A 26,151-nucleotide genomic window follows, 5' to 3' on the forward strand; every position below is an offset into this window, starting at 1 on the left:
ATTTGTTCAAAACTAACAACAAACATGATAAAGTTTTGATAAAACGGTGATCGGGATTGTTGACATTGAGCAGACCCGATCCGGAGCCACACGTGCCGCCTTGTGTCCGTCTCGTTTGGTCCCGGTGAATTAGAAGAAGCCGTTTAAACACAAGGACATGTCGTTAGCTCCGGAGGCTAACGCGAGCTAACAGGTGGAACTTAAGCAGAAACAGGCGGATTAATGAAGCTGAGGACGGAATAAAGGTGAGTTTTTAACCGATATTTCAGACAATATCGACGTATTTGCCTGGAATAGGATCACAAACTTGAATGACAATGGCTGAAATGACCGTATGTTCAAGTTTATGTGGTAGTTTTTTTGTTTTTTGCTCTAAGACGAGACTTTTTATTTATTAAAATTAGCTTGTTTGGTGGGACAATCCCTGTGGTAAATAATAATCATCGTTTTACATCAGTCGAGTGGCAGTTTGTGAAGTAAAATTAATACAATACAAGTTTAAAATTACAAGTATTGCCGAGTTCTAAAACGGAATCCCACTGTGATGTCATCACTAAGCAACCTTGCAGACAATGCAGACAATTTACAGCAAAATCTTTTAAAAAAAAATATTTTATTACATTTTTCAAACAAAACAAAAGGCGCATGATTGAACATGTTTTTAGTCCTAAAGTAAGTTTCTCACTGAGACACTGAGCAGTGAGCACTTAAAATACCGTGATGTTTTGCCAACAGAATTATTTCCTTTATGTAATTAAATTAATTTGATCAAATATAAAGTATATGAAAATACAAATAAGAGAAAACAGTAGAAAAGTCATATTTAGTGTAGCCAAATGTGTAACTTAAATGTGTTATTGTGACGGATCTGTTGCTCAGTACTGCCTGCTTTGAATAATATATCAGAAGTACTCCATAGCTCCTCTGAAGGCCCCTGCGTCAGGCCCCCCGTCGTTGGGCCCCTGTCTGCTGAAGGATGCTGCCGTACGGCGGCCTGGAGCGTGACCGGCCACTGTTTCGAGTCCCCTTCACGCACTTGGCCGTCGGGACCGTGATGCTGCCGTTCGGGGGCCTCCTCGTCTGTCTCGCCGTCGCACTCAAGTACCACTACCACGACGCCACCTATACACACTGTGAGGTACTGCGCCCGAGTCCACCAGGCAAACCGCTTATTTCTATTGGACATCGAGACTTCAGAGATTGTTGTTGTTGTTGTTGTTGTTGTTGTTTTTTTTATGGCGGTTGGCATCCGAGTGTTGCATTACCGCCAGACTTTAATCCTCAGACGTTTCGTAGTCCTCAGACTCTGTCGTAGTCCGTAAAAGTACTCCTCCCATTGCTTTGGCGTACAAAGCCCATGAGGTCATGATGTGTTTTTGTGACTTCAGAGATTCAATAAGGCTGCCCCAAATAAATTGTCTGTTTGCTGTAACCCGAGCCAACATTTTTCAAGTGGGTCAGTCGGTAGGTAAATTATTATTATTTTTTTTTACTTTGAAGGCAAAAAAAAAAAAATACAAATTTTGCCATTTTTTGACTCGGAGTGACCGTCAGGCTTCAACAGTCAATGACGTAAAACGTCTCGATCAACCCGATCGGGAGACTAAATCTCCCGATTTTTAAGATATTTCAATTGACCTTTTGTACGTCGCTTTCTTTTATTTTGGTAGCGAAGGTCGAGTGGGGGAATCATGAGGGGGACACGGGCGCCGCCATGTTTGTTGTGATGACGCTGCTGGGTGTGTTTCCGTGTCAAATTTAACATGAAGCAACACCATGACGCAGAACGGCATGAGCGGTGGCTAGTCCAGTGGCGCTGACAGAGCCAATTCAACATGTTAAAGACAATATGGATTCCCTCCTGCATGATCTGTCTAATACAGACTCCTATGGAGGACCGAAAATGATGTCGCATATGCGGTGCGCAATGTTATTTGTCCCTTGGGATGAAAGATAGGTTTAACAGTGCTATAAAATTATTCTACACAACGCTTTAGGAAAGACCGGTCGGTGAGTTGGCGAAATATTTGAAAAATAAAAGAATTTGACTTTTTTTTAACAAAATGCTGATTTTGTACCGGGTCGGTCGGGTTACGGCAAACAGACATATTATTTTGCTCAGCCTAATGCTAAACCTTTTTATTATTTACACTTAGACCCTAGATTTCTATTGATAGTGATATTGGCAATATTGACACAAATCTGTATTTTTCTGAACAATCCCGATAACAAAACAATAGTCAAACGACATAATCACAAAAGTGCAAAAATATCACCTTTTATCCTCATTTGAAAGTGTTTTGGTTCTTTTTTAAATAAACTCTCTTTATTAAAATTATAAACTTGATAATCAATATTCAAAACAACATTCTACATATCTACATTTTAATATATATTGTAGAGATGATTAAATGTGACTAGTCAAATATAATGATAACATATAATGATATAAAAGGCAAGGCAAGGCAAGTTTATTTGTAGAGCACATTTCATACACAAGGCAATTCAAAGTGCTTCACACAGCAGGAAAAATGCATTCAAATCACAAAGAAATTACAGAAACAGAAATACAATAAAATTAACTAAATTAAAAATTATCAATCCAACTGATTTTCTAAACTAATAAAATCACAAACAAAAGAGAAGAGTGCAAAAAAAAAATTGTTTCAGTCATATGCGCAGCTAAACAAAACTGTTTTTAGCTTAGATTTGAACATTGTCAGAGTTGAAGCCTGTCTCACATCTTCAGGAAGACTGTTCCAGGTTTTAGCTGCATAAAACTGAAACGCAGATTCCCCATGTTTTGTCCTGACTCTGGGCACCAGCAGGAGGCCGGTCCCTGAGGTCCTCAGAGTCCGAGATGGTTCATATGGCACTAACATATCCAAGATGTACTTTGGTGCTAGGCCATGGAGAGACTTGTACACAAGCAGAGCTGCTTTAAAGTCTATTCTCTGAGCCACAGGGAGCCAGTGCAGAGACCTGAGAACAGGACTAATGTGATCATACTTCCTGGTTCTGGTCAGGACCCGAGCAGCAGCGTTCTGGATGTACTGCAGCTGTTTTACAACTCGTTTGGAGAGGCCAGTGAGCAGGCCGTTACAGTAGTCTAATCTACTGGAGACAAACGCATGGATAAGTCTCTCTAAATCTGGTTTTGACTCTATATTTTTGATTTTGGCAATGTTTTTTAGATGGTAAAAAGCTGCTGATGTTATTGATTTGACGTGGCTATTAAAGTTCAAGTCTGAGTCCATTATTACCCCCAGATTTCTAACTTGGTTTGTAGGTTTTAGAGTGAGACTCTGGAGGTGACCGCTAACACTTTCTCTTTGTTTCTGTGGGCCAAAAACGATTATTTCAGTCTTGTCTGAGTTCAGCTGGAGAAAGTTGTTTTGCATCCACAAACTGATCTGTTGGATGCAGTGACAGAGTGAATCTACTGGTCCATAGTCACCTGCCGATAGTGAAACATAGATCTGAGTTTCGTCTGCATAATTGTGATAGGACACATTTTCACTGCGTATCAACTGACCTAACGGCAGCATGTAGAGGTTGAACAGAAGGGGACCCAGGACTGACCCTTGGGGCACTCCACAGGTCAGGGTCATGTGGTCTGAGACACAGCTACCAATTTCAACAAAGTACTTCCTGTCTTCCAGATAGGACCTTAACCAGTTTAGGGCAGTGCCAGTGATGCCCACCCAGTCCTCTAGTCTCTGTAAGAGGATCCCATGATCGACAGTGTCAAAAGCAGCACTCAGATCTAACAGAATTAAGACTGAGGCTTTGCCCGTGTCAGTGTTCAGGCGGATGTCATTTGTCACCTTGACAAGAGCAGTCTCAGTGCTGTGATGAGGTCTAAAACCTGACTGAAAAACATCAAATGAGTTGTTTATTAAGAGGAAATCTGTGAGCTGTTGGCAGGGCCGGCCCAACCTATAAGCGAACTAGGCAGCCGCGTAGGGCCCCGAGGAGTTAATAGGGCCCCCAATCTGGCAACCCGTCTTATGCGAAGTGCAAGCGCAGCGTGCGCCACTAGTGTAGTAGCGCTGCTGGCGCGGCAGCGCACACAGCGGTAACATAACGCACAAACCGCATTTATTTGTAATGACAATCTGGCAACCAAGGCACCAGACCTGCGCTGATTGGGCAACTGCATTATGCGCGAGCAGAAGAGCAAAACAAAAACACAACACAACGTGGTCCCTGCGTGGTCCTCATGTCCAGAGGAATATATCCCCCCGATGCCGAAAAACGAAAGAAGAAACTTCTTGACGATGTAAAGAAACTGCAAACTCAACAACACTCTCCAGGTATTGAACTTATCTCACAAAGAGACGGTTAATTACTGTCGGGATCACATGCAATGGTATTTATTTATTTATTTGTCTATGGGAGTTTTTATTTATTTATAGGAGATCTTCTACTGAAAGTGTTTTTCAGACTTCCTATAAGTGATCTGTTCTTCTGTATCTACCTCTGTATCTACCTGCGTTGCACCAATGAAATTTCCCCATGTGGGACAATAAAGGAATATCTTATCTTATCTTATCTTATCTTAATGCTGCTGTTTGAAACAACGCGATTCTGTCACGTTAGTTGCTCAGGCTGGAGGCGACGAGAGCTCTGCCCCGCGCACAATAATATGTGTCTGAATGAAAGATAATAAGCTTCACATTTACACCAGCCCGGTGGTGTGAGCTGCAGGTGAGGCCGGTGAGGGGCCTCTATGGCCCAGGTCACTAAGTTCCGTCTCGTCCAGAACCTCTGACGTGAGACTTTGGAGTGCACAGTGTGCGGCCCCTGTCCCGGGCCCCTGTCCCGGGCCCCTGTGCAGCCTCAGTCAGAGATGAGCGGGTTTGAGTTTGCGTCTTTCTCTCTCACATCACCATGTGTGAGATCAATCGTGACTCGTGATGTCTGTTTGACTTCTTAAAGTGGAATGAGAGGAATGTAAAGGTTTATGTGTGTAAGGTCCATCAGCCAATCACATCGCAGCATTGTTTCATGCAGGAGTCCAGTGTGTGATGTTCTGATCAGAACAAACATTTATATTGTAATTCACTTTTAATTGAGCAATAAAACATTTCAATTTATTTAAAAAGCATCATTAGACTATTTGTTATAAATTATAATAAATTGATAGTGAAAAATAACCAGACATATTATGATTACGTCTGTTATAGAATAATACTATATATTTTTATACAAAAGTGGCAAAGCTGCAGAAATGCAGTCTCTTCACTATAGCTAAGCTTGGACCTTCACTTCACGTTCTGTTCATTCTCTGGGAATAACATTTTTGCACTGTCTAGTTTTATCAGTGTTAATTGTTAATCAAGCAATGCTTATGCCATTTGTTTAATTTAATATAATTTGTTTTGTCACTTTAGCAAGAAGGAACAGTTGGGAGCTGTAAAAGATAAATTAGTAAGGATAACTATTACTTTTACATTTTCAGTTAAAATGAATCAATTTGATCATACTTATTTTTCATAGCCAATATTGTATTGAGTAATTAAGTACACTAATGTATTAACTGGCTTTAGTCATTTTCTCCTGGCACAGTTTCATCACATCATCATTTTATAGCATTACAACCTCAACATTTGACTCTTACTTTAGCCGGCTGGACCACATTAAAATGCAGCAGAAGACCCAAAAAAGGTCTGAAAATCTCTGGGGGAGGGCCCCCAGACCCCCCCTGTTCATTAATTTAAACTAATGGGCTAATGTGGCTGTAGACCCTTAACGTCCACAAATACGCCCAAAAACATATCTGGGACGTGTATTATTTGTACAGGGAGTAGAGGTGATGTCAGCGGAATACCAAGTTGCATTGTGGGATTTAAGTTATCAATATTTGAGCTTGTGAGGTGTTGAGAATAAACTAACTGGCAAACGGATGCCCTGGCGTTTTGGTGCGCTTTGTTTGCGTTGAAGAAAGTTCCCATATGTGAATTGTTTACTGACAATGGCAATAAAACTGATTCTGATGACGTGGTGAGGGGCCCCCAAAAATGTTTTCGCTTAGGGCCCCCTGAAGGCTTAGGCCGGCCCTGGCTGTTGGTAAACAACCTTTTCAAGGACTTTGCCCCAAAATGGCAGATTAGAGATGGGCCGGTAATGACTCAGTACTGCGGCATCAAGACTGCTCTTCTTTAGGAGAGGCTTTATGACCGCAGTTTTCAAAGACATTGGGAATGTTCCAGATTGAAGCGACATGTTAACTATGTGAGTGAATGGTGCTATCTTATCTTATCTTAACAAACTGTTCAGCACAGACTTTAGAAATCTGGTGGGTAACACATCAAGGCAGCATGTAGATGAACTCAGACTGGTGATGATCTCATGGACAGTTTTGTCAGTTACTGGTGCAAAGTGAGTTAGCTCTAAGTGTCTTGGTGGTTTTAGGGTAATTTTTTGCATTGTGGGATTTATAGCATTTTTAATGCCCTGAACTTTGTCATTAAAGAATAATGCAAACTCATTACACTTGGATGTGGAAATGAGTTCTAACGGCAGCTGAGCTGGAGGGTTTGTTAATCTGTTTACTGTGGCAAACAGGACACGCGAGTTGTTACTGCAGCTTCCAATTATTTCAGAAAAAATATCTTTCCCTAGTTCTACATAAGATTAGGTTGTACATGTTCAGCTTTTCTTTGTAAATCTCTTTTTGAACCTGGAGCTTTGACTTGCGCCATTTCCGTTCGGCCCTGCGGCACTCCCTTTTCTGTGCCCTGACCGAATCATCATTTCTCCACGGCGCCTTCTGCTTATTTTTAACCATTTTAGCCTTTATAGGGGCGATGGTGTCCAGAACATTCAAAACACTAGATGTAACAGAGTTCAACAAATCATTTACATTAGAACATGAGACATTTTCAAAGTTTATCATTTCCATAAACAGTGCACCTGTGCCATCACTTATGTGTCTCCTCTGAACAACTGCAGGACCAACCGGAGGTTTGGGAGAAACAGACAGGTCAAAGAAGACACAGAAATGATCAGACAGAGCAACATCGATCACATTAACATTTGAAATATTTACCCCCTTTGTAATTATGAGCTCTAGAGTGTGTCCTTTGCTGTGGGTGGGGACTCTCACATGCTGAGTAAGACTAAAGGTTTCAAGGACAGCATCAAGCTCTTTAGCGTTTCTGTCACAAATATTATCAACATGCACATTGAAAACACCTGTAATGACCAAACCATCAAAGTCTGTGCATATGACTGAAAGCATCTCGGTAAAATCATCAATAAAACGTTGGCAGTGCTGGGGAGGCTTGTATAAAACAATGAAGAGAATGGATGGAGACCGTTTTAGCTCCATTTTAAAGGATACATACTCAAATGATGAAAACACCCCAAAAGACAACCTGCGGGTAATTATTTCATCTCTAAAGACAGCACAGACTCCACCCCCTTTTTTGTTTTCTCGTGTTTCAGATTCAAACTTAAAGTTGGGTGGAGCAGATTCTATCAGAACTACATTTCCTGTGTTTTTGTCAAGCCATGTTTCAGTTAAAAACATAAAATCAAGATTATAAGAAGAAATAAAATGATTAATTAAGAGAGATTTGTTACATAAGGATCTGACATTTAGCACAGCAAGTTTCAGACTAGTTTCAGTGGGACTGGGCTTTATCTTTTCACAGGGAATATGAATCACATTTCTCAGATTGGGCCTGGCTCGCATTTTGTTTTTCCATCTGTGTGATGATGTGACTACAGAAATAGCACTAGGGGGGGCTCTTTTTACATAGGGCCCCGGGTTGGTTTGATTTTTAATGTGACAATAAGTCCCGGCAACGCAGGAATTCTTCTCTCATTCCTCTCTTCTCTAACTATCTGCTCAGGACCCTGTCCAGGCCCAGTCCAATGCCTCAGAGCGTGGAGCAGGTTCTCTGTCAGCACCCTCACTCCACCTCTGCATAGGTGGGGGCCATTTCTCTTAAACAGGTCCTCTCGTTTCCAGAATAGATAGAAGTTCTCAATGTAGTGTAGTCCTCTAGGGGTACACTCTTTGGACAGCCATGTGTTCAGCTGAAGAAGCCGGCTAAACTTGTTTATCCTCCTGTCGATGTTTGGAAGAGGTCCACTTATGAATGTTTTGATTTCCATTTTATCAAGCACGTCGAATAACTTCAAGAAGTCTTTTTTCAAAACTTCAGTCTGTTCCCGCCGCATGTCCACTGCACCCACGTGCACAATCAGCTGTTTAGCTCCTCCATGCTTAGCCATAATATTTGGAAGGAGTGACGTTATCTCAGAAACGGTGGCGCTTGGAAAAGAATGTGTTATCTTTTCATGCGTCACGTGACTTATCGCGCCGTCCCCAACTAAAACAATCTGCGTGACCTTGGCTCCTGGCACAGATCCTCCTCGCTGTATTTTGGCCAAGTCATCTTTCCTTTTTTCATTTAATTCCATCTCTGAAAGTGGTAAAAATCTGTTGGTGAGCTGTATTTTAGGTGACTTCACGTTATCTTTGTATCGTTTAGGCTTTGCTCCAAGTTTGTTCCAAGAAACAGCCTGGTCTTTCTGGTTTTTAGACAGTTTTGGAAACGACACAGAGTCACTGCGGTTTAGGTTGAAAGTAGCAGTTTTTCTTGTAAAAAGTATGCTCTTCTTACCATCGGTTGACACAGGAATGGTATCGTGAAGAACTTTTTCAGATTCCAAAACAAATATCCGTGTTTTCAGCTCATTAATTTGTTGTTGATATTTCCGACAGCGTTCACAGTCTTTCTCCCTTCTTCTCCCGGACATGTCGCTGACGTCAGATTTGTCGTTAAAACTGGAAAAAAATTCTTAAAATCCTTGGTTTACTTGAAAAAGTCTAAAGCAAAAATGTTTGGAAGACAAAAACTGATTAAAAAGCAAAATAAATAAGGAAAGCAGCGATAGCAAGCGGAGCGAGCAAAAAAGCGTGTGCACTCTTCGGAAGCAGGATACTCAAAGAATAATTAATAATAATAATAATAATAATAATAATAATAATAATAATAATAATAATAATAATAATAATAATAATAATACTAAATAAATAAATAAATATAATAATCGTAGTCGCACAGACTTTAAAACACGCACAATAAAACCTTTTAATTTTTAAAGTGCATTATCGATCTAGTTTTAATGTCGACCTTTGTCGATGATGATTACGATGATGGCGATGACTTTGATGATTACCATGATGATTACCATGAGGACTACGATGATGACTTTGATGATGATGATGATGATGATGACTACTTTGATGATGACAATTACCATGATGATGAAGATGACTATGTTGATGATGATAATTATGATGCTGATGCTGCTTCCTCTGGCAGGTGACCAACTACCTCCCGTCCATCAGCTCCGCGATCAGCCGCGTCCCGGAGCGTTACATCTGGAGAGGCTTCATCGGACTTCACTCTGCGCCTCGTTACCTCGTGTCCGCGGCGTATTTCTGCTTCTACCGCCGACAGTTCGGGGGCCGCACGCTGGAGCAACTTCTGAGCGCGCTCACTCTGCTGCTCAGCCTCACGGAGAACACGGGGCTCCTGGTGCTGACGTACGTGGGCTCCACCGAGACGTACGGTGAGTGAGGCCCTTGAGTCATCCACCACAGTCATCATGAGTTATCTACTTATTTTATCAATTATTTTGCTGTTTACTTAACTCTGTCTTCTAATTTTAAAGTCACATTTAACTTAAAACACAATTATATTTCAGATTTGACTAAACATTTTGCCCGTTTGTCTCCAGTTGGACCAGTTTTGTAAAGTATAATTGTACTTCCTGGTGGGACATGTGCACAAATAATTCCACAGCTGTTACCTAGCAACCAGACTGCAAACAAGAGCCCAAATCCACATAAATGACATGGCAGTTCTGATCTGACACTCAGTTGAACAGGCGTTTTCTGTTTGCAGAGGTTCATAAATACGGTTTCATCATGTTCATCGGCAGCGCGCTTCTGCACATGCTCACAACGCTTCGACTGTGGTTTGTCATCCAGAGACACTCGCTCCACTCAGAGGTGAGACGGGGCATGAGACTGGGGGGGCCTGAGACTGGAGACTGGGGGGGCTGAGACTTGGGGGGGGCCTGAGACTGGGGGGGGCCCTGAGACTGGGGCTTTGTGTTTCTTACCTGGTTAAATAAAGGTGAATAAAATAATCCACTTCCTTTGTGCGCAGGAAGTGACCTCATACCGGTGGAAGCTGCGTCTCTTCCTGTCTAACATCTTCTGCTGTGGCTGCGCGTTCTACTTCTTCAGGCGACACAACAAGTACTGCGAGCACGGAGGTATTTGTGCGCCGTAAAAGCCAAATAAACCGCGCGTCTTGATAAATGACCCCGGGTCTCGTCCCTCCGCAGTCTACACGCTGTTCGCGCTCTTCGAGTATCTGGTGGTCTTCTCTAACATGGCCTTCCACATGACGGCCCTCTGGGACTTCAGGAGCCAAGAGGTGATGGTTTCCACGCCGTCGGAGGACAAACGCTACTGAGTGTGCTGGAACCACGCCCCCCAACGCAGACGCGGTTTGTAAGAAGACTCTACGCGTGCAAAAAGGACACGAGCTCTGGTGTCTTTGTGACAGAAAGCACAAGGGCCGTTCTGGGGTCTCATTCATGAAGCGTGTGCAAAGTGTGAGCTCTGAAAAGACAAATCGAGACAGAAATGAGGTAAAAATGGTCAAAAAACTCGAAAGACGAAGTTGTTCTAGTTCGTCTGTACGTGCACTTTTTGTAAGAATTCCACGCTATATTTTATAAATCGACTGCCTCGTAGTCACTTTTATTTTTATTTGATCGTTTCTCGTCTCCAGAGCCGGCTGTAGGTGTCTTTGGTTTCATCCTCAGCTAATCGGGAACGTTTTAACAGCCAAAAGAAAACCACAAACGTTTTTAGTGTTTGTCCTTTTTTAATCAGATGTCTTTGTTAAAGCAGAAAACCAACGCAAGGAACGTCTTGAGTTATGACTTTCACAGTAAATTGTGTCTTATTCATGGTTCTGAAGGGACGTCACACACTACTGCCAACTGGAGGACAAATGCTGCATGTTCCCTGTGGGCGGAGCCAATAAGAAGTCTGAAAACAAAGGGTTCTTTCTCTTCTGTCCAGACTGTGGTCAGGAGGACCAGTGGACTTAGAGATCCCTACAGACTGAGGCGGAGCGGTTTGTTTCGGGTCGTTAGCATGCTAATGCTAGCTGCTATGCTAATAAACGTAGGAGCCTCATTTCTACTGTCTGACACACATTTTTCACAGATGTAAAAGCTGCAAAAGATCAAATGTTTTGCTTGAATTTAAAGGTCCCATATCATGCTATTTTTCCCGTTTCGTAATCTACCCTGAGGGTATATTTAATAATAAGTTGTAAGTGTTTCAGGTACAAAGTGCTTCCTCGAGGAGGGGCTGAAACTGTCAGTCTGCTCATCCGAGGAGAAGGAGAGAGACTGTTCTGCTAAAGAAGCACAAATCAATCAAAATCCACTTCGGGCCCATATACGAGCACCAATAGCACTGTAAGAAGGTTAAAAGCTCTGAAAAGTCGATGTTGCATGATACGGGCCCTTTAAGAGCGCAATTTATGTTGATGAAACTAAAGCAAAACGATAAAACATTTCATCATTGTCAAAGCACAAAAGTGAAGCAGCATTAATGGACTTTTGTTAGAAATACATTTGTAATAAAGCTTGATTCAGAGCTCTTTGTACCAGGGATTTATTTTCTCTTTTTGATCGATGTTTGAGTCCATTTTATGTGGTCTTTCCATAAACAAAATTGTCTGTTAATTATGATTTCGTGAACACAAGACATAAAAGACTTTTACTTCGTCATTTAACACATAAAATATCAGAATTTCTTCCTTCAAAGTCTGACGTCTCAAACCAGGTTTAAAGCGACTGAACCTCGAAATCATTTCCCTACTTCATCTTTCGGTTCATGTCCCAGCTCTAACTTTAAAATGTGTTGCCATGACGCCTAAACCTTCAGCCCTAGTGGTCGTGTCAGGTCATGACACGTGGATCATCGTGTTACTCTCCTGTTAAGTCCTGATCATTACCATGAATATACCTTTATTTGGATTAGCACTTACTTACAGTTTCATGAGTTAGTTTTATTTGTCCAATGTAAAGAAGAAACATGAGGAACAAAGTGAAACTCCATTCTGAACTTTTAATTAATTAATTAATTTATATATTTACTCGCACAAACACGACATGAACATGTTAAATACACATAAAATATACACTCCTAAATACAAATCATTTTGGGTTTGAGGAAGTCTTGATGTAGTCCTGGTTTAGACCTGGTTTAGACCTGGTTTAGACCTGGTTTAGACCTGGTTTAGACCTGGTTTAGTCCTGGTTTAGTCCTGGTTTAGTACCAGGACTAGATCAGGACTGTAGGCTTGGACTAGGACTATATTGGCAGTGGTGGAAAGTACAAAAATAAAAGTACTAAACCTTATATATTGTACTTTTACTGGACACTTCTGTTTATTTCACTTTAAAGTCTCGTCTTTGAAACTAAAAATTAGGAAAAGCTTCAGTGGCTTTCGTGGAGCAGAATCAGGACCCAAACTAAACGTGAGTGAAGTGCTTTGGTCACTGGCTGTGGTACTCTCCCTGTACTTCTACTTCTACAGCAGTGTGCAGTGCTTCTTCCCGGGCGGGGGCTGCGGGTTCAGGAAGGACCGGACCGCCTCGCTGAACACCTCTTTGATGCCGTCCTGGTTCAGAGCCGAGCACTCCAGGTAACGCGCAGCCTGGATCTGTTTGGCCAGAGACTGACCGCTGCTGTGGGACACGGGCGCAGAGTTGGACTCCTTCAGCTTCTTCAGGATGTCCGGGTTGTCACGGAGATCCCTCTTTGTCCCGACGAGGAGGATGGGCACGCCGGGACAGTGGTGGGTCACCTGCACCACAAAAGACCCTCTGAGTTTACATGAAGCGTCCCCTGTCAGCCCAGTCTGATTATGTAGAACGTTTGTCAAAAGCGGTCTAAATCAAGACTAAACAAGCTCTAAATCAGATCTAAACCAGGACTAAACTAGCTCTAAACCAGGATTAAACCAGGTCTAAACTAGCTCTAAGCCAGGTCTAAACCAGGACTAAACTAGCTCTAAACCAGGTCTAAACTAGCTCTAAGCCAGGTCTAAACCAGGACTAAACCAGGTCAAAACCAGGATTAAACCAGGTCTAAACCAGGTCAAAACCAGGATTAAACCAGGTCTAAACCAGGACTGACCTCCGGGTGCCACTTGAGCAGGATGTTCTCGTAGGACGCGGGGCTAGAGATGGAGAAGCAGATGATGAAGACGTTTGTTTGTGGATACGACAGAGTCCGGAGTCGGTCGTACTCTTCCTGCCCCGCCGTGTCCCAGAGGTTCAGACTCAGAGTCCGGCCGTCCAACTCAACCTGCACAGGACACAGACTGGGTTAGTCCTGGTTCAGTCCTGGTTTAGGCCTGGTTTAGGCCTGGTTCAGTCCTGGTTTAGGCCTGGTTTAGTCTCACCTGGCTGCTGTAGTTGTCGAACACAGTTGGTATATACTCGTTGGGAAACGCTCCGGTCGTGTATGAGATGAGCAGACATGTTTTCCCCACAGCGCCGTCTCCCACCACCACACACTTCACAGTCTGCATCACGTGACCGTTGACCCCACGGTGTCCTCTCTGCGACCTCTGTGACCTCTGTGACCTGGAGGCACAAAAAGAAAGAATTGAAGTAACAACAGACCAGATGACTCGGATCCAACAGAGCTAAACCTGGACTAAAGCTTGAGCTAAAGCTCGAGCTAAACCTGGACTAAAGCTTGAGCTAAAGCTCGAGCTAAACCTGGACTAAAGCTAGAGCTAAACCAGGACTAAAGCTCGAGCTAAACCAGGACTAAAGCTAGAGCTAAACCAGGACTAAAGCTAGAGCTAAACCAGGACTAAAGCTCGAGCTAAACCAGGACTAAAGCTCGAGCTAAACCAGGACTAAAGCTCGAGCTAAACCAGGACTAAAGCTCGAGCTAAACCAGGACTAAAGCTCGAGCTAAACCAGGACTAAAGCTCGAGCTAAACCAGGACTAAAGCTCGAGCTAAACCAGGACTAAAGCTAGAGCTAAACCAGGACTAAAATAAAGAAAACAGGACTTGATCTGTAAAAACAGACCAGAGAAAGTCTGACTTCTAATCTAGACCAAATTTGAACAACCAAACATAATCAAGTCCAAGGACGGACTGGGAGGATCTAATTCAAGCTTCTTTTTCACACTAAATATTAAAGTCTGACTTCATGTTTCCTTCTTTCGCCGGTTATTTTCAGTCACAAAAAGCAGAAATGATGGAGAAAATGAGGAATCAGAGAAATGAGAAGAGAGCTGGAAACACTTTGAATATTCAGCCAATAAAACTGTCACTAAATCATGAATTAAAAGCATCAAGGGATTTTTTACACATTTTATTATGACCTTTATTTAACCAGGAGTCCTGGCCCCCCAGAAGGAGGAGCCTATTGTACAGGTTTGTAGTGGGAGGAGCCTATTGTACAAGTTTGTAGTGGGGAGGTCTGCACATGCTCAGATGCTTCTGTGCACCATAGATCTGTTTTCACCTGCTCGTGGCCCCTCAGCTTCAACAAAGGTCGGATTTTGTGGCAAGTTTTTGCTGATTTCCAGTTCAAAATCCTTCAGTTTTAATATTTCACTTCAGCTTGCTCTGATTGCCAGTGATTGGCAGTGGAAGAGCTTAATGCATTTTTGGACAAAGTCCTCGAAAAGGTTGTTTAGCAACAGCTCACACATTTTGACACGGGCAAAGTCTTAATTCTGTTCGATCTGAGTGCTGCTTTTGACACTGTCCATCATGGGACCCTCTTACAGAGACTAGAGGACTGGGTGGACATCCCTGGCCCCGCCCTAAACTGGTTAAGGTCCTATCTGGAAGACCACATGCCCCTGACCTGTGGGAAGCCCCAAGGGCCAGTCCTGGGACCCCTTCTGTTCAACCTCTACATGCTGCTGTTAGGTCCTATCACAATTATGCAGACGACCGGTCTGCTGCTGGTGCCAGAGTCAGGACTAAACATGGGCCGGCCTCGATTAAAAAAAAACAGAACTAAACCAGCTCTGAATCTTTACCTGGGCTGACTGTCTCGGTCTAAAGGTCTCTAAAAACTGGTTCAGGACTCTCCTTGATCCAAAGGTCCCTTAATTCTGGTTCAGGACTCTCCTTGATCCAAAAGGTCCCTTAATTCTGGTTCAGGACTCTCCTTGATCCAAAAGGTCCCTTAATTCTGGTTCAGGACTCTCCTTGATCCAAAGATCTCTTAGATCTGGTCCAAGACTCCCCTTGATCCAAAGCTCTCCCAGATCTGGTCCAGGACTCGCCTTGATCCAAAGGTCTCTTAGAACTGGTCCAGGACTTGTCTCGAGCCAAATGTTTCTCAGATCTGGTTCAGGGCGGGTCTCTTCCCATAATTCAACTGGAAACAGGATTTGTTTATATGGAAATGAGACGAGAGCAAGCGGTCCATAACCAAAACAGATATTTGAACAAGACTGAACCGGGGTCAGGACTAAAGCAGGGAAACGGCCTGAACTAGGACTAAAACCAGGTCCACACTAAATGAGACTAAATGTGGACTAAACCAGGTATTAGCAAATACCAAAGACACACCATGACAAAAATAGGGTTAAATAAAAAAGGACTTGAATGACGACCAAATTAGGACTAAACCAGATCCGAGGCCGGACTAAAGAGGTCTGAACAAGGGCTAAACCGGGACTCAAACAGACCTGGATTAGATCCAGTCTGAACCTCAGCTGAGTTCTGGGGCTGGAGTCCAGAGTGAGATCATGGTCCTCCACCCAAACCCAGTCTCTGGAGTCTGGGCTGAACCACATCGGACCGAGATACAGTTTGAGTCCTCGTTTAGCTCTTGTCTAGTCCTAGTTTGGTCTAGGTCTCTACGGGACACTAAACATAAGACTTTAAACCAGGACAAGCATCTAAAGAAAGTAGAATTGAACCAATATGAAATGATTTGAACATTTGCTTTTCTTGCTAAATTTCAAAACCTTTTCTCATTTTTGTGATCGATTCTTTAAAAAAAGCTGAATCTGTGAATTATTTAAAGTTAAATTATAAATCAGACGTTACATCCAGACACTCTTACTCGAGTAGTAGTTTCCCCAAATACTTTTTTACCCTTACTTAAGTATCACTACTCCATACTTGATAAATATTACGTACAACTATAACTACAGTTTTGGCAAATCTGCCAAACTCCACATAAATGACACAACAGTTCTTATCTGACACAATAACACCATAAAACACCTTCATTTAGTCCAACCATGGTTTAAACTGTGTCGCACACTGATGACATCACAGAGGGATTCAGCTCGACTTCCTGTCATTTTAAAAAGGTACAAACTGCGACTTAACGGAAGTAAAACTGTGATACATATTTACCACAGATGCCCTCCCACCAAACAAAGTCAGAATTAGCGAGACGGGAGAACCTTCTGATGGATTTAAAGCAGGATTACTTGTAAACTCAAGTCAATTGTTCTGTTGCTCGATCTCGACGGCTTCGGTCGCAGTCTCGTCATCACGGCCATCGCTGTTGCATGCTGGGAAATGAAGTCCAGTCTAGTCGTGAACTCACTGATCTGGTCAGTGTTTGAGGAACCGGTCCGTGTGCGGGTTTCGCCTCCTCAGCTCGCCGTTTCTTTCTTTGTTTTGAGCGTCCGTCTCTTTGGCCCTCACACAAAACCCACGCCGGACTTCCTTCCTCTTTCTCCACTCTTTCAAAAACTCCACGCTGACTCAAGATGGCTCGAAAAGGAGCCGCTACTTCCCGGTTTTTCACTTACGACACCTTCAGTGGCGACGAACTTCAACAGTTTGACGTAGATAACAAAAAATACTGTAATTATTGTACATCATCATAAAGTCGCGTGGATGGAAAGATGAAGAACAAAGAAGTGGCTTTTCCTGTATTTGTGACGAGCACTAAACTTATGGGCAAGACTACACATAACCAGGGATCCCAAACCAGAGATCCAAACCCGAGATCCCAAACCAGAGATCCCAAACCCGAGATCCCAAACCCGAGATCCCAAACCAGAGATCCCAAACCAGAGATCCCAAACCAGAGATCCCAAACCCGAGATCCCAAACCAGAGATCCCAAACCAGAGATCCAAACCAGAGATCCAAACCAGAGATCCCAAACCCAAGATCCAAACCAGAGTTCCCAAACCAGAGAGCCCGAGATCCACACTTTAGATCCGGCTCGGGCCCGCTTTAGTCCTACGGCTCGGGCCCGCTTTAGTCCTACGGCTCGGGCCCGCTTTAGTCCTACGGCTCGGGGCCCGCTTTAGTCCTACGGCTCGGGCCCCGCTTTAGGCCTACAGCTCGGGCCCACTTTAGTCCTACGGCTCGGGCCCGCTTTAGTCCTACGGCTCGGGCCCGCTTTAGTCCTACGGCTCGGGCCCGCTTTAGTCCTACGGCTCGGGCCCGCTTTCAGTCTTACAGCTCTGGCCCGCTTTAGTCCTACGGCTCGGGCCCGCTTTAGTCCTACAGCTCGGGCCCACTTTAGTCCTACGGCTCGGGCCCGCTTTAGTCCTACGGCTCGGGCCCGCTTTAGTCCTACGGCTCGGGCCCGCTTTCAGTCTTACAGCTCTGGCCCGCTTTAGTCCTACAGCTCGGGCCCGCTTTAGTCCTAAGGCTCGGGCCCGCTTTAGTCCTACGGCTCGGGCCCGCTTTAGTCCTACGGCTCGGGCCCGCTTTCAGTCTTACAGCTCTGGCCCGCTTTAGTCCTACGGCTCGGGCCCGCTTTAGTCCTATGGCTCGGGCCCGCTTTAGTCCTACGGCTCGGGCCCACTTTCAGTCCTACGGCTCGGGCCCACTTTCAGTCTTACGGCTCGGGCCCACTTTAGTCCTACGGCTCGAGCTTTATGGTGTTATTGTGTCAGATCAGAACTGTTGTGTCATTTATGTGGAGTTTGGCAGATTTGCCAAAACTGAAGTATCACTACTCCATACTTGATAAATATTACGTACAACAACTATAACTAAAGTAAGGGTAAAAAAGTATTTGGGGAAACTACTACTCGAGTAAGAGTGTCTGGATGTAACGTCTGATTTATAATTTAACTTTAAATAATTCACAGATTCAGTTTTTTTTAAAGAATCGATCACAAAAATGAGAAAAGGTTTTGAAATTTAGCAAGAAACGCAAATGTTCAAATCATTTCATATTGGTTCAATTCTACTTTCCTATAGATCCACACTATAGATCCACACTATAGATCCCCACCAGAGATGCACACCTGAGATCCCAACCATAGATCCAAACCCGAGAATTCAAAGTGTAAGTAGTTTCTCTGTCGTCGCTGTGACTCTGCAGAGCTTAGCTAGCTTGTTTGCTAACGGCAGGGGGAGATAAAGGATACTTCAACTGCTGCACCACAAAGAAGAAAGTGAATGAGTTCATCCCAGAGTCTGTGTCAGTGATAAATGTGACGCAGCGTTTTGTTATTTATCTGCATTTCTACGGTTCATTGTGCATTTCATGGAGCTAATGCTAATGCTAATGCTAATAACGAGCTGTAATTGTGACGTGTGTGCTACTTTTCCACTGCCGCAGATGGAAAGTAGCATGATAATGACTTTGTACACAGTCGCCGACCAATAAAGACCAAACTGAGCGGGTTTTTACTGATAATTTTGAATAAGTGTTAAAATGCAGCTGTTTGTTTCTCCTAAAGTCTGATGGCGTTCAGTCCGGCCGGTAAAACCAGTCTGAACCGAGTCATAGATGAGATTAGGACGAGTCGTTTGGTTGGAACGAGCACAGTCTGTATTTCTCTCCACAACAAAAGTAAAGATGTGAGTACTGCAGATATGACACTGCAGACCACAAACCACATCTAATCAGTGACATCTATAAAGTTCTGTGAAACTAGTCTGAGTTGTGAGCGTCACGAAGCGCTAAATGTGACAAAACACAAAGAAAACTCTAACTCTAAACTCTGAGTCCTTTAGTTTTAGAAATGTAGTGTAATATTTATAATAAGTCAGTTCTCGACTCAAATGAAGCACAGATTCTCAGAAGGTTTAAAGTGAATTAATATAATTTAATATAAGTGCATTTCCTGATGATCTCTGAACAGATTCAGACTCAAAGAAGGACCAAACCAGGACTAAACCAGGACTAAACAAGACCAAACCAGGTCCAAACCAGGACCAAACCGGGACCAAACCGGGACCAAACCGGGACCAAACCGGGACTAAACCGGGACCAAACCGGGACCAAATTAAGGTCCGAGCTGTAGGACTAAAGCGGGCCTGAGTCGTAGGACTAAAGCGGGGCCCGAGCCGTAGGACTAAAGTGGGCCCGAGCCGTAGGACTAAAGTGGGCCCGAGCTGTAGGACTAAAGTGGGCCCGAGCTGTAGGACTAAAGTGGGCCCGAGCTGTAGGACTAAAGTGGGCCCGAGCCGTAGGACTGAAGCGGGCCCGAGCCGTAGGACTGAAGTGGGCCCGAGCCGTAGGACTAAAGCGGGCCCGAGCCGTAGGACTAAAGCGTAGGACTAAAGCGGGCCTGAGCCGTAGGACTAAAGCGGGCCCGAGCCGTAGGAATGAAGTAGAATCTGAGGCCGTATCTCGACTAGGGATCGAGCCACATCCTCAAACTCAAGAACAAACTCAAAGAACAGTTTGAGCTCATGAATGGGCAAACGTCGCAGTAAACTGAGAAATGTTAAAAACGTGTGGCAGTTCCTCCAGCCATGTTCACTTTTACGCTTTTAACAACTCGACTTCCTGTAATGTGTAAACCCTTTAAAATGTGTGAACAAAAGGTCACAAAATATGAAAAATCCAGATGTTTTGTCGAAGTGAAACACGTGTGAGCGACGTTCAAACACATTTATTTCATCACAGATATAGTTTTTACACACTTTACGTAGAAAAAGAGTCAAATGCAGTTCATCTGGTATTAATTTGGTCCTAGTTTGGTCTTAATTTGGTCCTAGTTTGGTGTTAATTTGGTCCTAGTTTGGTTTTAGTTTAGTCTTAATTTGGTCTTAAATTGGTCCTTGTTTGGTCTTAATTTGGTCCTATTTGGTCCTAGTTTGGTCTTAATTTGGTTTTAATTCGGTCCTAGTTTGGTCAAATCAAATCAAATCAATTTATTTTTGTAAGGCCCAAAATCACAACAACAGTTGCCTCTGAGGGCCACAGGGAGAGATGAATCAACAATGTCTGTGGTGGCGAGGGACGATGTCCCAGGGTCCTCTGTCCTTAGACTCTCCTTCTCGGCCAGGAAAAACTACAAAAAAAACCTCTTTGGGAAAAAAGCGTAGAAACCTGGAGGAGTTCCAGTGAAGGAGAGATCTGACTCTCACAGACGGACAGACGGACACGAGGGAGTCCGTCCGGAGTTTGGTCTTAATTTGGTCCTAGTTTGGTCTTAATTCGGTCCTAGTTTGGTCTTAATTTGGTCCTAGTTTGGTCTTAATTTGGTCCTAGTTTGGTTTTAATTCGGTCCTAGTTTGGTCTTAATTCGGTCCTAGTTTGGTCTTAATTCGGTCCTAGTTTGGTCTTAATTCGGTCCTCATTTGGTCTTAATTTGGTCCTGGTTTCATCTTAGTTTCAGCCCAGTTTTGTCCTGATGTAGATTTGGTCAAGTCCCAGTCCCCAGTCCCCAGTCCCCGGTCCCAGTCCCCAGTCCCCGGTCCCAGTCCCCGGTCCCGGTCTCAGTCCCCGGTCCCAGTCCCGGTTCCGACCCGCCCTTGTCATTACTGCGCGGCACCAGCGGGCGGTGCCACAGACTCTCACCGCTCAGGAGCTGCTGTGTCCGGCCGCGCTGCTCCGCTCGTCCCGCGGCGCTGCTCCGGGAGTTCGTGCAGTCGGTGGAGGCGCGTGTCCCGGGGCCGTGGCTTTGGCTTCGGGCTCCGGTGGATGTGTGCGGACGGGAGCGGGACGGAGTGAAGGAGGAGGAAGTCCGAATGTGCGGCTGCGACACGAAGGGGAAGAGTTTAAGAGGAAGTCACGGCCAGAGCAGACTTTAACTGAACTACACTTTGACAACAACGACAATAACACACATTTACATCATTTACATGTCTATAAATGACAGGCTTTTGTCATTTACTCAATTTCACTTGATAATTTGATGAGAAAATACCGCTGGTAAATAACGCGCTGGGTTTGAACTATGGATCAATTATAGTGTGGTTTGAACGCGCGTTACCATGGAAATACGCCATGTTTGTTGCCAGTGCGCTAAACATTAGCATAGAGCTACAATAGCATAAACATGTAAGTACATATATCAGTTTACAGGGTCAGAATGCTATTTGATTGGATTTTTTTTAGTCATTAGCGTCCTAAAATATCCATTGGTTTAGCATTTTAGGCCAACTGAAAATTCTACTGATGTGAGAATTCAGGACTGTTGGCATAGCAATTGGCAATTTAAAACAAAAGTTTTTGAGTGTGGAAAAAGTCCTGAAGTTGTTGCATGAAACGTGAACGAGCTACAGTTTGTGAAGGAAAACTACAAATGTTCAAATGACAGGACCTAACACGTGACGTCACACCAGGGGGCGCTCTTTGGCACAATTTACAAAAATAAAAAAGTGACATAAAAAATCTGACCCTTTGAACATTAATTTAACAAAATAAAGGTTTTCTCGTTATATTTTTTCAATTTATTTTTCTAAATTTCTTCACCCAAAGAAGTGTGGCCCCCAAACTGGAGGAGCATAGCCCCCAAAACTGGAGGAGTGGCCCCCAAACTGGAGGAGTGGCCCCCAAACTGGAGGAGCGTGGCCCCCAAAACTGGAGGAGTGGCCCCCAAACTGGAGGAGTGGCCCCCAAACTGGAGAAGTGGCCTCCAAAACTGGAGGAGTGTGGCCCCCAAACTGGAGAAGTGGCCCCCAAACTGGAGGAGTGTGGCCCCCAAACTGGAGAACTGGCCCCCAAACTGGAGAAGTGTGGCCTCCAAACTGGAGAACTGGCCCCCAAAACTGGAGAGCTGGCCCCCAAACCGGAGAAGTGGCCCCCAAACTGGAGAACTGGCCCCCAAAACTGGAGAACTGGCCCCCAAACTGGAGGAGTGGCCCCCAAACCGGAGAAGTGGCCCCCAAAACTGGAGGAGTGTGGCCCCCAAACTGGAGGAGTGGCCCCCAAACTGGAGAAGTGGCCCCCAAACTGGAGGAGTGTGGCCCCCAAACTGGAGAACTGGCCCCCAAAACTGGAGAAGTGGCCCCCAAACCGGAGAAGTGGCCCCCAAACTGGAGATCTGACCCCCAAAACTGGAGAACTGGCCCCCAAAACTGGAGAACTGGCCCCCAAACTGGAGGAGTGTGGCCCCCAAACTGACAAACGACAAAACGATAAGTCTATGGTCTATACAACACAGACTCTAATTAAGAAAGCTTTGCCACAATAATAATCTACGGTCATTAGGTAAGTGCGCTCTAGTGGACATGAGCGGAACTGCGGGTCGTGGTCCAAATCATAATCATCATCTATAATAAGAAATACAAATATAGCAGCAAGCGGCAATGATCGGCCCTCGCCACGCCGCCACCACGCCGCCGCAAGAGGAGGGGGTGCTAACGCGCCCCAATTATTACGCCTACTGCTGAATCTGTGGCGCTGTCACATCTTCTCCCCTTTGTTTTACCATCAAAAAGCTATTTTATTTTGAATTCTTGACAAAATGTGCGGCTTTGCCGCACAGACACCGTGACTCTTTGAATAAAAATGTGGATATCTTTTGATGGTCCACCCCTGAAGATGAGTCTCACCAATTTCAGGTTAATAGGGCTAACGCCCTGGGAGGAGTTCATGAAAGTCTAAAGTGTAAACATGTTCTGGCGATTTCCCCATTGGAATAACATGGGAGGTTTTGGTCATCGCTACGGCAAAGCCATAACAATTATGACATGGGTCTCATTGACTTTTTTGATGGGGATGCTAATTTCGCAAAACGAAACATTTAACCTCCATATAAAATCTGTAGGGGGCGCTGTGGCGCCAAATTAATTTATTTCACTTCAAGTAGGTTTAGGGCAAAGAGTTTAACAACGATTCTAATTTGACGCAATTCGGACTTTATCTGCGCAAACGGCAGAAATGTTAAATTTGGGAGATTTCTGAAATTCTAGCTACAGTTTGCGGCTTCGCCGCTCAGAGACCGTGACAGGTATCAATGTAATTTGAATAACTTTTGATGTCCCACTCTTCAGTAGCATTTTCACCAAATTTCAGCTTTTTAGGGCCAACGCCCTGGGAGGAGTTCGTAAAAGTACGACCATGTTTGAAGCAATATGGCCGACATTTGGTTGGGCGGACGGCGTTGCCGTGATAATATTTTTTACTTCTCTTGTCACCATCTACCTCTGCGCCAAATTTCATGATTCTACGATCAGATTTTTTTTTTGGGGTCATTTCCTATCTCTCAATGCATTTTTGGTACATTTGGGGGCGCTGACGCGCCAATTTTTTTTATTTTAGAAAAGGGAAATAGCCAGAATGTAGAGAGGCACGATTTTTAGAGGTGTGCAAATTTTTGTGACTTTTCGTCAATGTTCACTGGGTGAAAAATAGGGGGGTTGGTCCCGAGAAGAAAGAAAGAAAGAAGAAGAAGAAAGAAAGAATAATATTCCGATGCGAAAACAATGTTTCCCATTTTTCAAATATCATAAACTATACATTTCCTACCTCATGGTGTGGGTCCCTGGTCACTGACGGGTACTTTCGTTAATTTTGAGTGGGCTCCGCCCACTTTGTGTTTTTGGCCCTCTACAGTAATAATGTTCAATTTTTGCATTACATGCTTAAATGAACGGAACATGCTTAAATGAACAACGGTAATGTTCCATTTTCCTACTACTAATTAGTATGCACGGGGCGTGCGTGAGTGAAGGAGTGCGTTAGTGAGTGTTTGGAAGTGGGCGAGCGCTCGATTTCATGTGCACTACGTGCGCACTTTCGCAGCCGTGCTTTGCACGGCCTTACGAGATTAATAGGCCTCGCCAGCTTGTGGCGCTCGGGCCTAATTATTTTAAACTGGTGAAAGGGTGACGACGGCCCTGGGAACCACGTTTGTTTGTGGAGCACGAATAATACACAAAGTACATTTAAAGTACATTTAAAGTGCTTTACAGACGTATTAAACTCACAACACAAACAAATGAAAACATAGTCTAAATAATTGTGATGAAATGTACTTTTAAAAGAGAAGAGCGCAGACTTTAATCCTGTCACGTGCCCTTCATGACGGGCCTGATGCTCCACCAGGGGGCGCCCGGGCTGCACTATGGATGGGACAGTCCTGTAAACATCCTCTTTTATCAGTGTATAAACCTCCACATCTGTCACAAAGTTTGTCTTTATTAGCAGTAGTAGTAGTAGTAGCAGTAGTAGCAGCAGCAGGAGTAGTAGTAGTATTGGTATTATTATTATTCATTTATTTTGTTTTTCTCTCTCTTGATCTCTAAACGTTGAGGCATGACGTCACTATAAACGTGCTGAAAATAACCCTTAAACAACATGAAAAGTACTTTCTACTTTTCAGTCCAGTTCAAAAGTTTAGTGCAGTATAAAGTACAGTATCTGCTCTCAAATGTAGTGAAGTGAAAGTAAAATGTATCCAGAGTAAAAATGTTAAAGTAAAAAGTGTTTTATTTGCGCAATTGTTACACATTTACGGCACCTTCGACGTCAGACTTTACGGTACCGGCTTTGCACGTCTGGACCACGTCTGGACCACGTCTGGAGCGGTAAAAGGATCGTTTCCTCCGTGTTTTTGTGGTTCCTCCTCTTCAGCCCCGCGCGCGCGCTTGTGTGCGCGCACATGCGTGTGTGAGTGTGTGCGCACGTGCGTGGTCGTGCGTGGATGAGGGAAGTGTCTGTGCGTGATCCTGACTTCACTTTTCTGAGGCCGCGGCACAAAGCGCGTTTCTCCCCCGCGCGTCGATCATGGAGTCACGCACGCGCGCCGATCGATCCATGGATTAACCGGATTTGGATCGGTTTTCCGTGGAGCTCGCGTGGCCGAAGGTGAGTTTGTCTTTGTTTTTGAAAAAGTTCTCGGAGTTTTGTGGATCAGAAATAACTTTGGATCAGAAATAACCAAGTTTAGAGCTTGGTCTTCGCTTTATTTATCATTTGTTTACAGGCCTAATATTCTAAGGCCTGGTTTACACCTGGTTTAGTCCTGGTTTACATCTTGTTTAGTCCCAGTTTACACCTGGTATTGTACTTGGTTTAGTCCTAGTTTACACTAAACCAAGTACAATACCAGGTGTAAACTGGATATTGTACTTGGTTTAGTACTAGTTTACACCTGGGTTAGTCCCAGTTTAGACCTGGTTTAGTCCCGTTTTACACCTGGTTTAGTCTTGGTTTAGTCCTAGTTTACACTTGGTGTAGTCCTAGTTTACACTTGGTTTAGTTCCAGTTTAGTCCTAGTTTACACCTGGTTTAGTCCTAGTTTACACCTGGTTTAGTCCCAGTTTAGTCCTAGTTTACACTTGGTTTAGTCCCAGTTTACACCTGGTTTAGTCCCAGTTTACACCTGGTTTAGTCCTAATTTTCACCTGGTTTAGTTCCAATTTAGTCCTAGTTTACACCTGGTTTTGTCCCAGTTTACACCTGGTTTAGTCCCAGTTTACACCTTGTTTAGTCCCAGTTTAGTCCTAGTTTACACCTGGTTTAGTTCAAATTTAGTCCTAGTTTACACCTGGTTTTGTCCCAGTTTACACCTGGTTTAGTCCCAGTTTACACCTTGTTTAGTCCCAGTTTAGTCCTAGTTTACACCTGGTTTAGTCCCAATTTAGTCCTAGTTTACACCTGGTTTTGTCCCAGTTTACACCTGGTTTAGTCCCAGTTTACACCTTGTTTAGTCCCAGTTTAGTTCTTGTTTACACCTGGTTTAGTCCCAGTTTAGTCCTAGTTTACACCTGGTTTAGTCCCAGTTTGCACCTGGTTTAGTCCCAGTTTGCACCTGGTTTAGTCCATTGTTTAATTAATTTTAATCCTGGACAATTTGGGATTAAACTAGGACTAAACCAGGGCCAACTGTAACCATACCAGACCTGGTTTAGTTTAATCCCAATATTTGAGAACA

At 44.0% G+C, this 26,151-nt stretch overlaps 1 protein-coding gene and 1 pseudogene across 2 annotated transcripts; one reads left to right on the forward strand and one right to left on the reverse strand.

Annotated features, from left to right (window-relative positions):
* The first annotated feature begins 944 nt into the window (after positions 1-944).
* Positions 945-11,679, forward strand: pgap2 (post-GPI attachment to proteins 2). 2 transcript variants are annotated; one of them, XR_011926936.1, is made up of 6 exons: positions 945-1,138; positions 9,345-9,594; positions 9,930-10,036; positions 10,197-10,305; positions 10,378-10,563; positions 10,606-10,620. XR_011926936.1 is itself a non-coding variant. In XM_072446014.1 (5 exons), the coding sequence occupies exons 1-5, from the start codon at positions 977-979 to the stop codon at positions 10,506-10,508; spliced, it is 759 nt and encodes a 252-aa protein (XP_072302115.1). In that variant the 5' UTR covers positions 945-976; the 3' UTR covers positions 10,509-11,679. The 2 variants fall into 2 exon arrangements, 1 of the variants encoding a protein (XP_072302115.1); XM_072446014.1 differs by having other exon boundaries at positions 10,378-11,679.
* A 519-nt stretch (positions 11,680-12,198) lies between these two features.
* On the reverse strand, positions 12,199-20,967 carry LOC140360689 (rho-related GTP-binding protein RhoG-like; annotated as a pseudogene).
* Positions 20,968-26,151: the final 5,184 nt, after the last annotated feature.

The sequence above is a fragment of the Eucyclogobius newberryi genome, unplaced genomic scaffold (genome assembly GCF_026437365.1).
Source record: "Eucyclogobius newberryi isolate DKJ021-1_F unplaced genomic scaffold, fEucNew1.0.hap1 SCAF_15, whole genome shotgun sequence".
Classification (NCBI taxonomy): domain Eukaryota; kingdom Metazoa; phylum Chordata; class Actinopteri; order Gobiiformes; family Gobiidae; genus Eucyclogobius; species Eucyclogobius newberryi.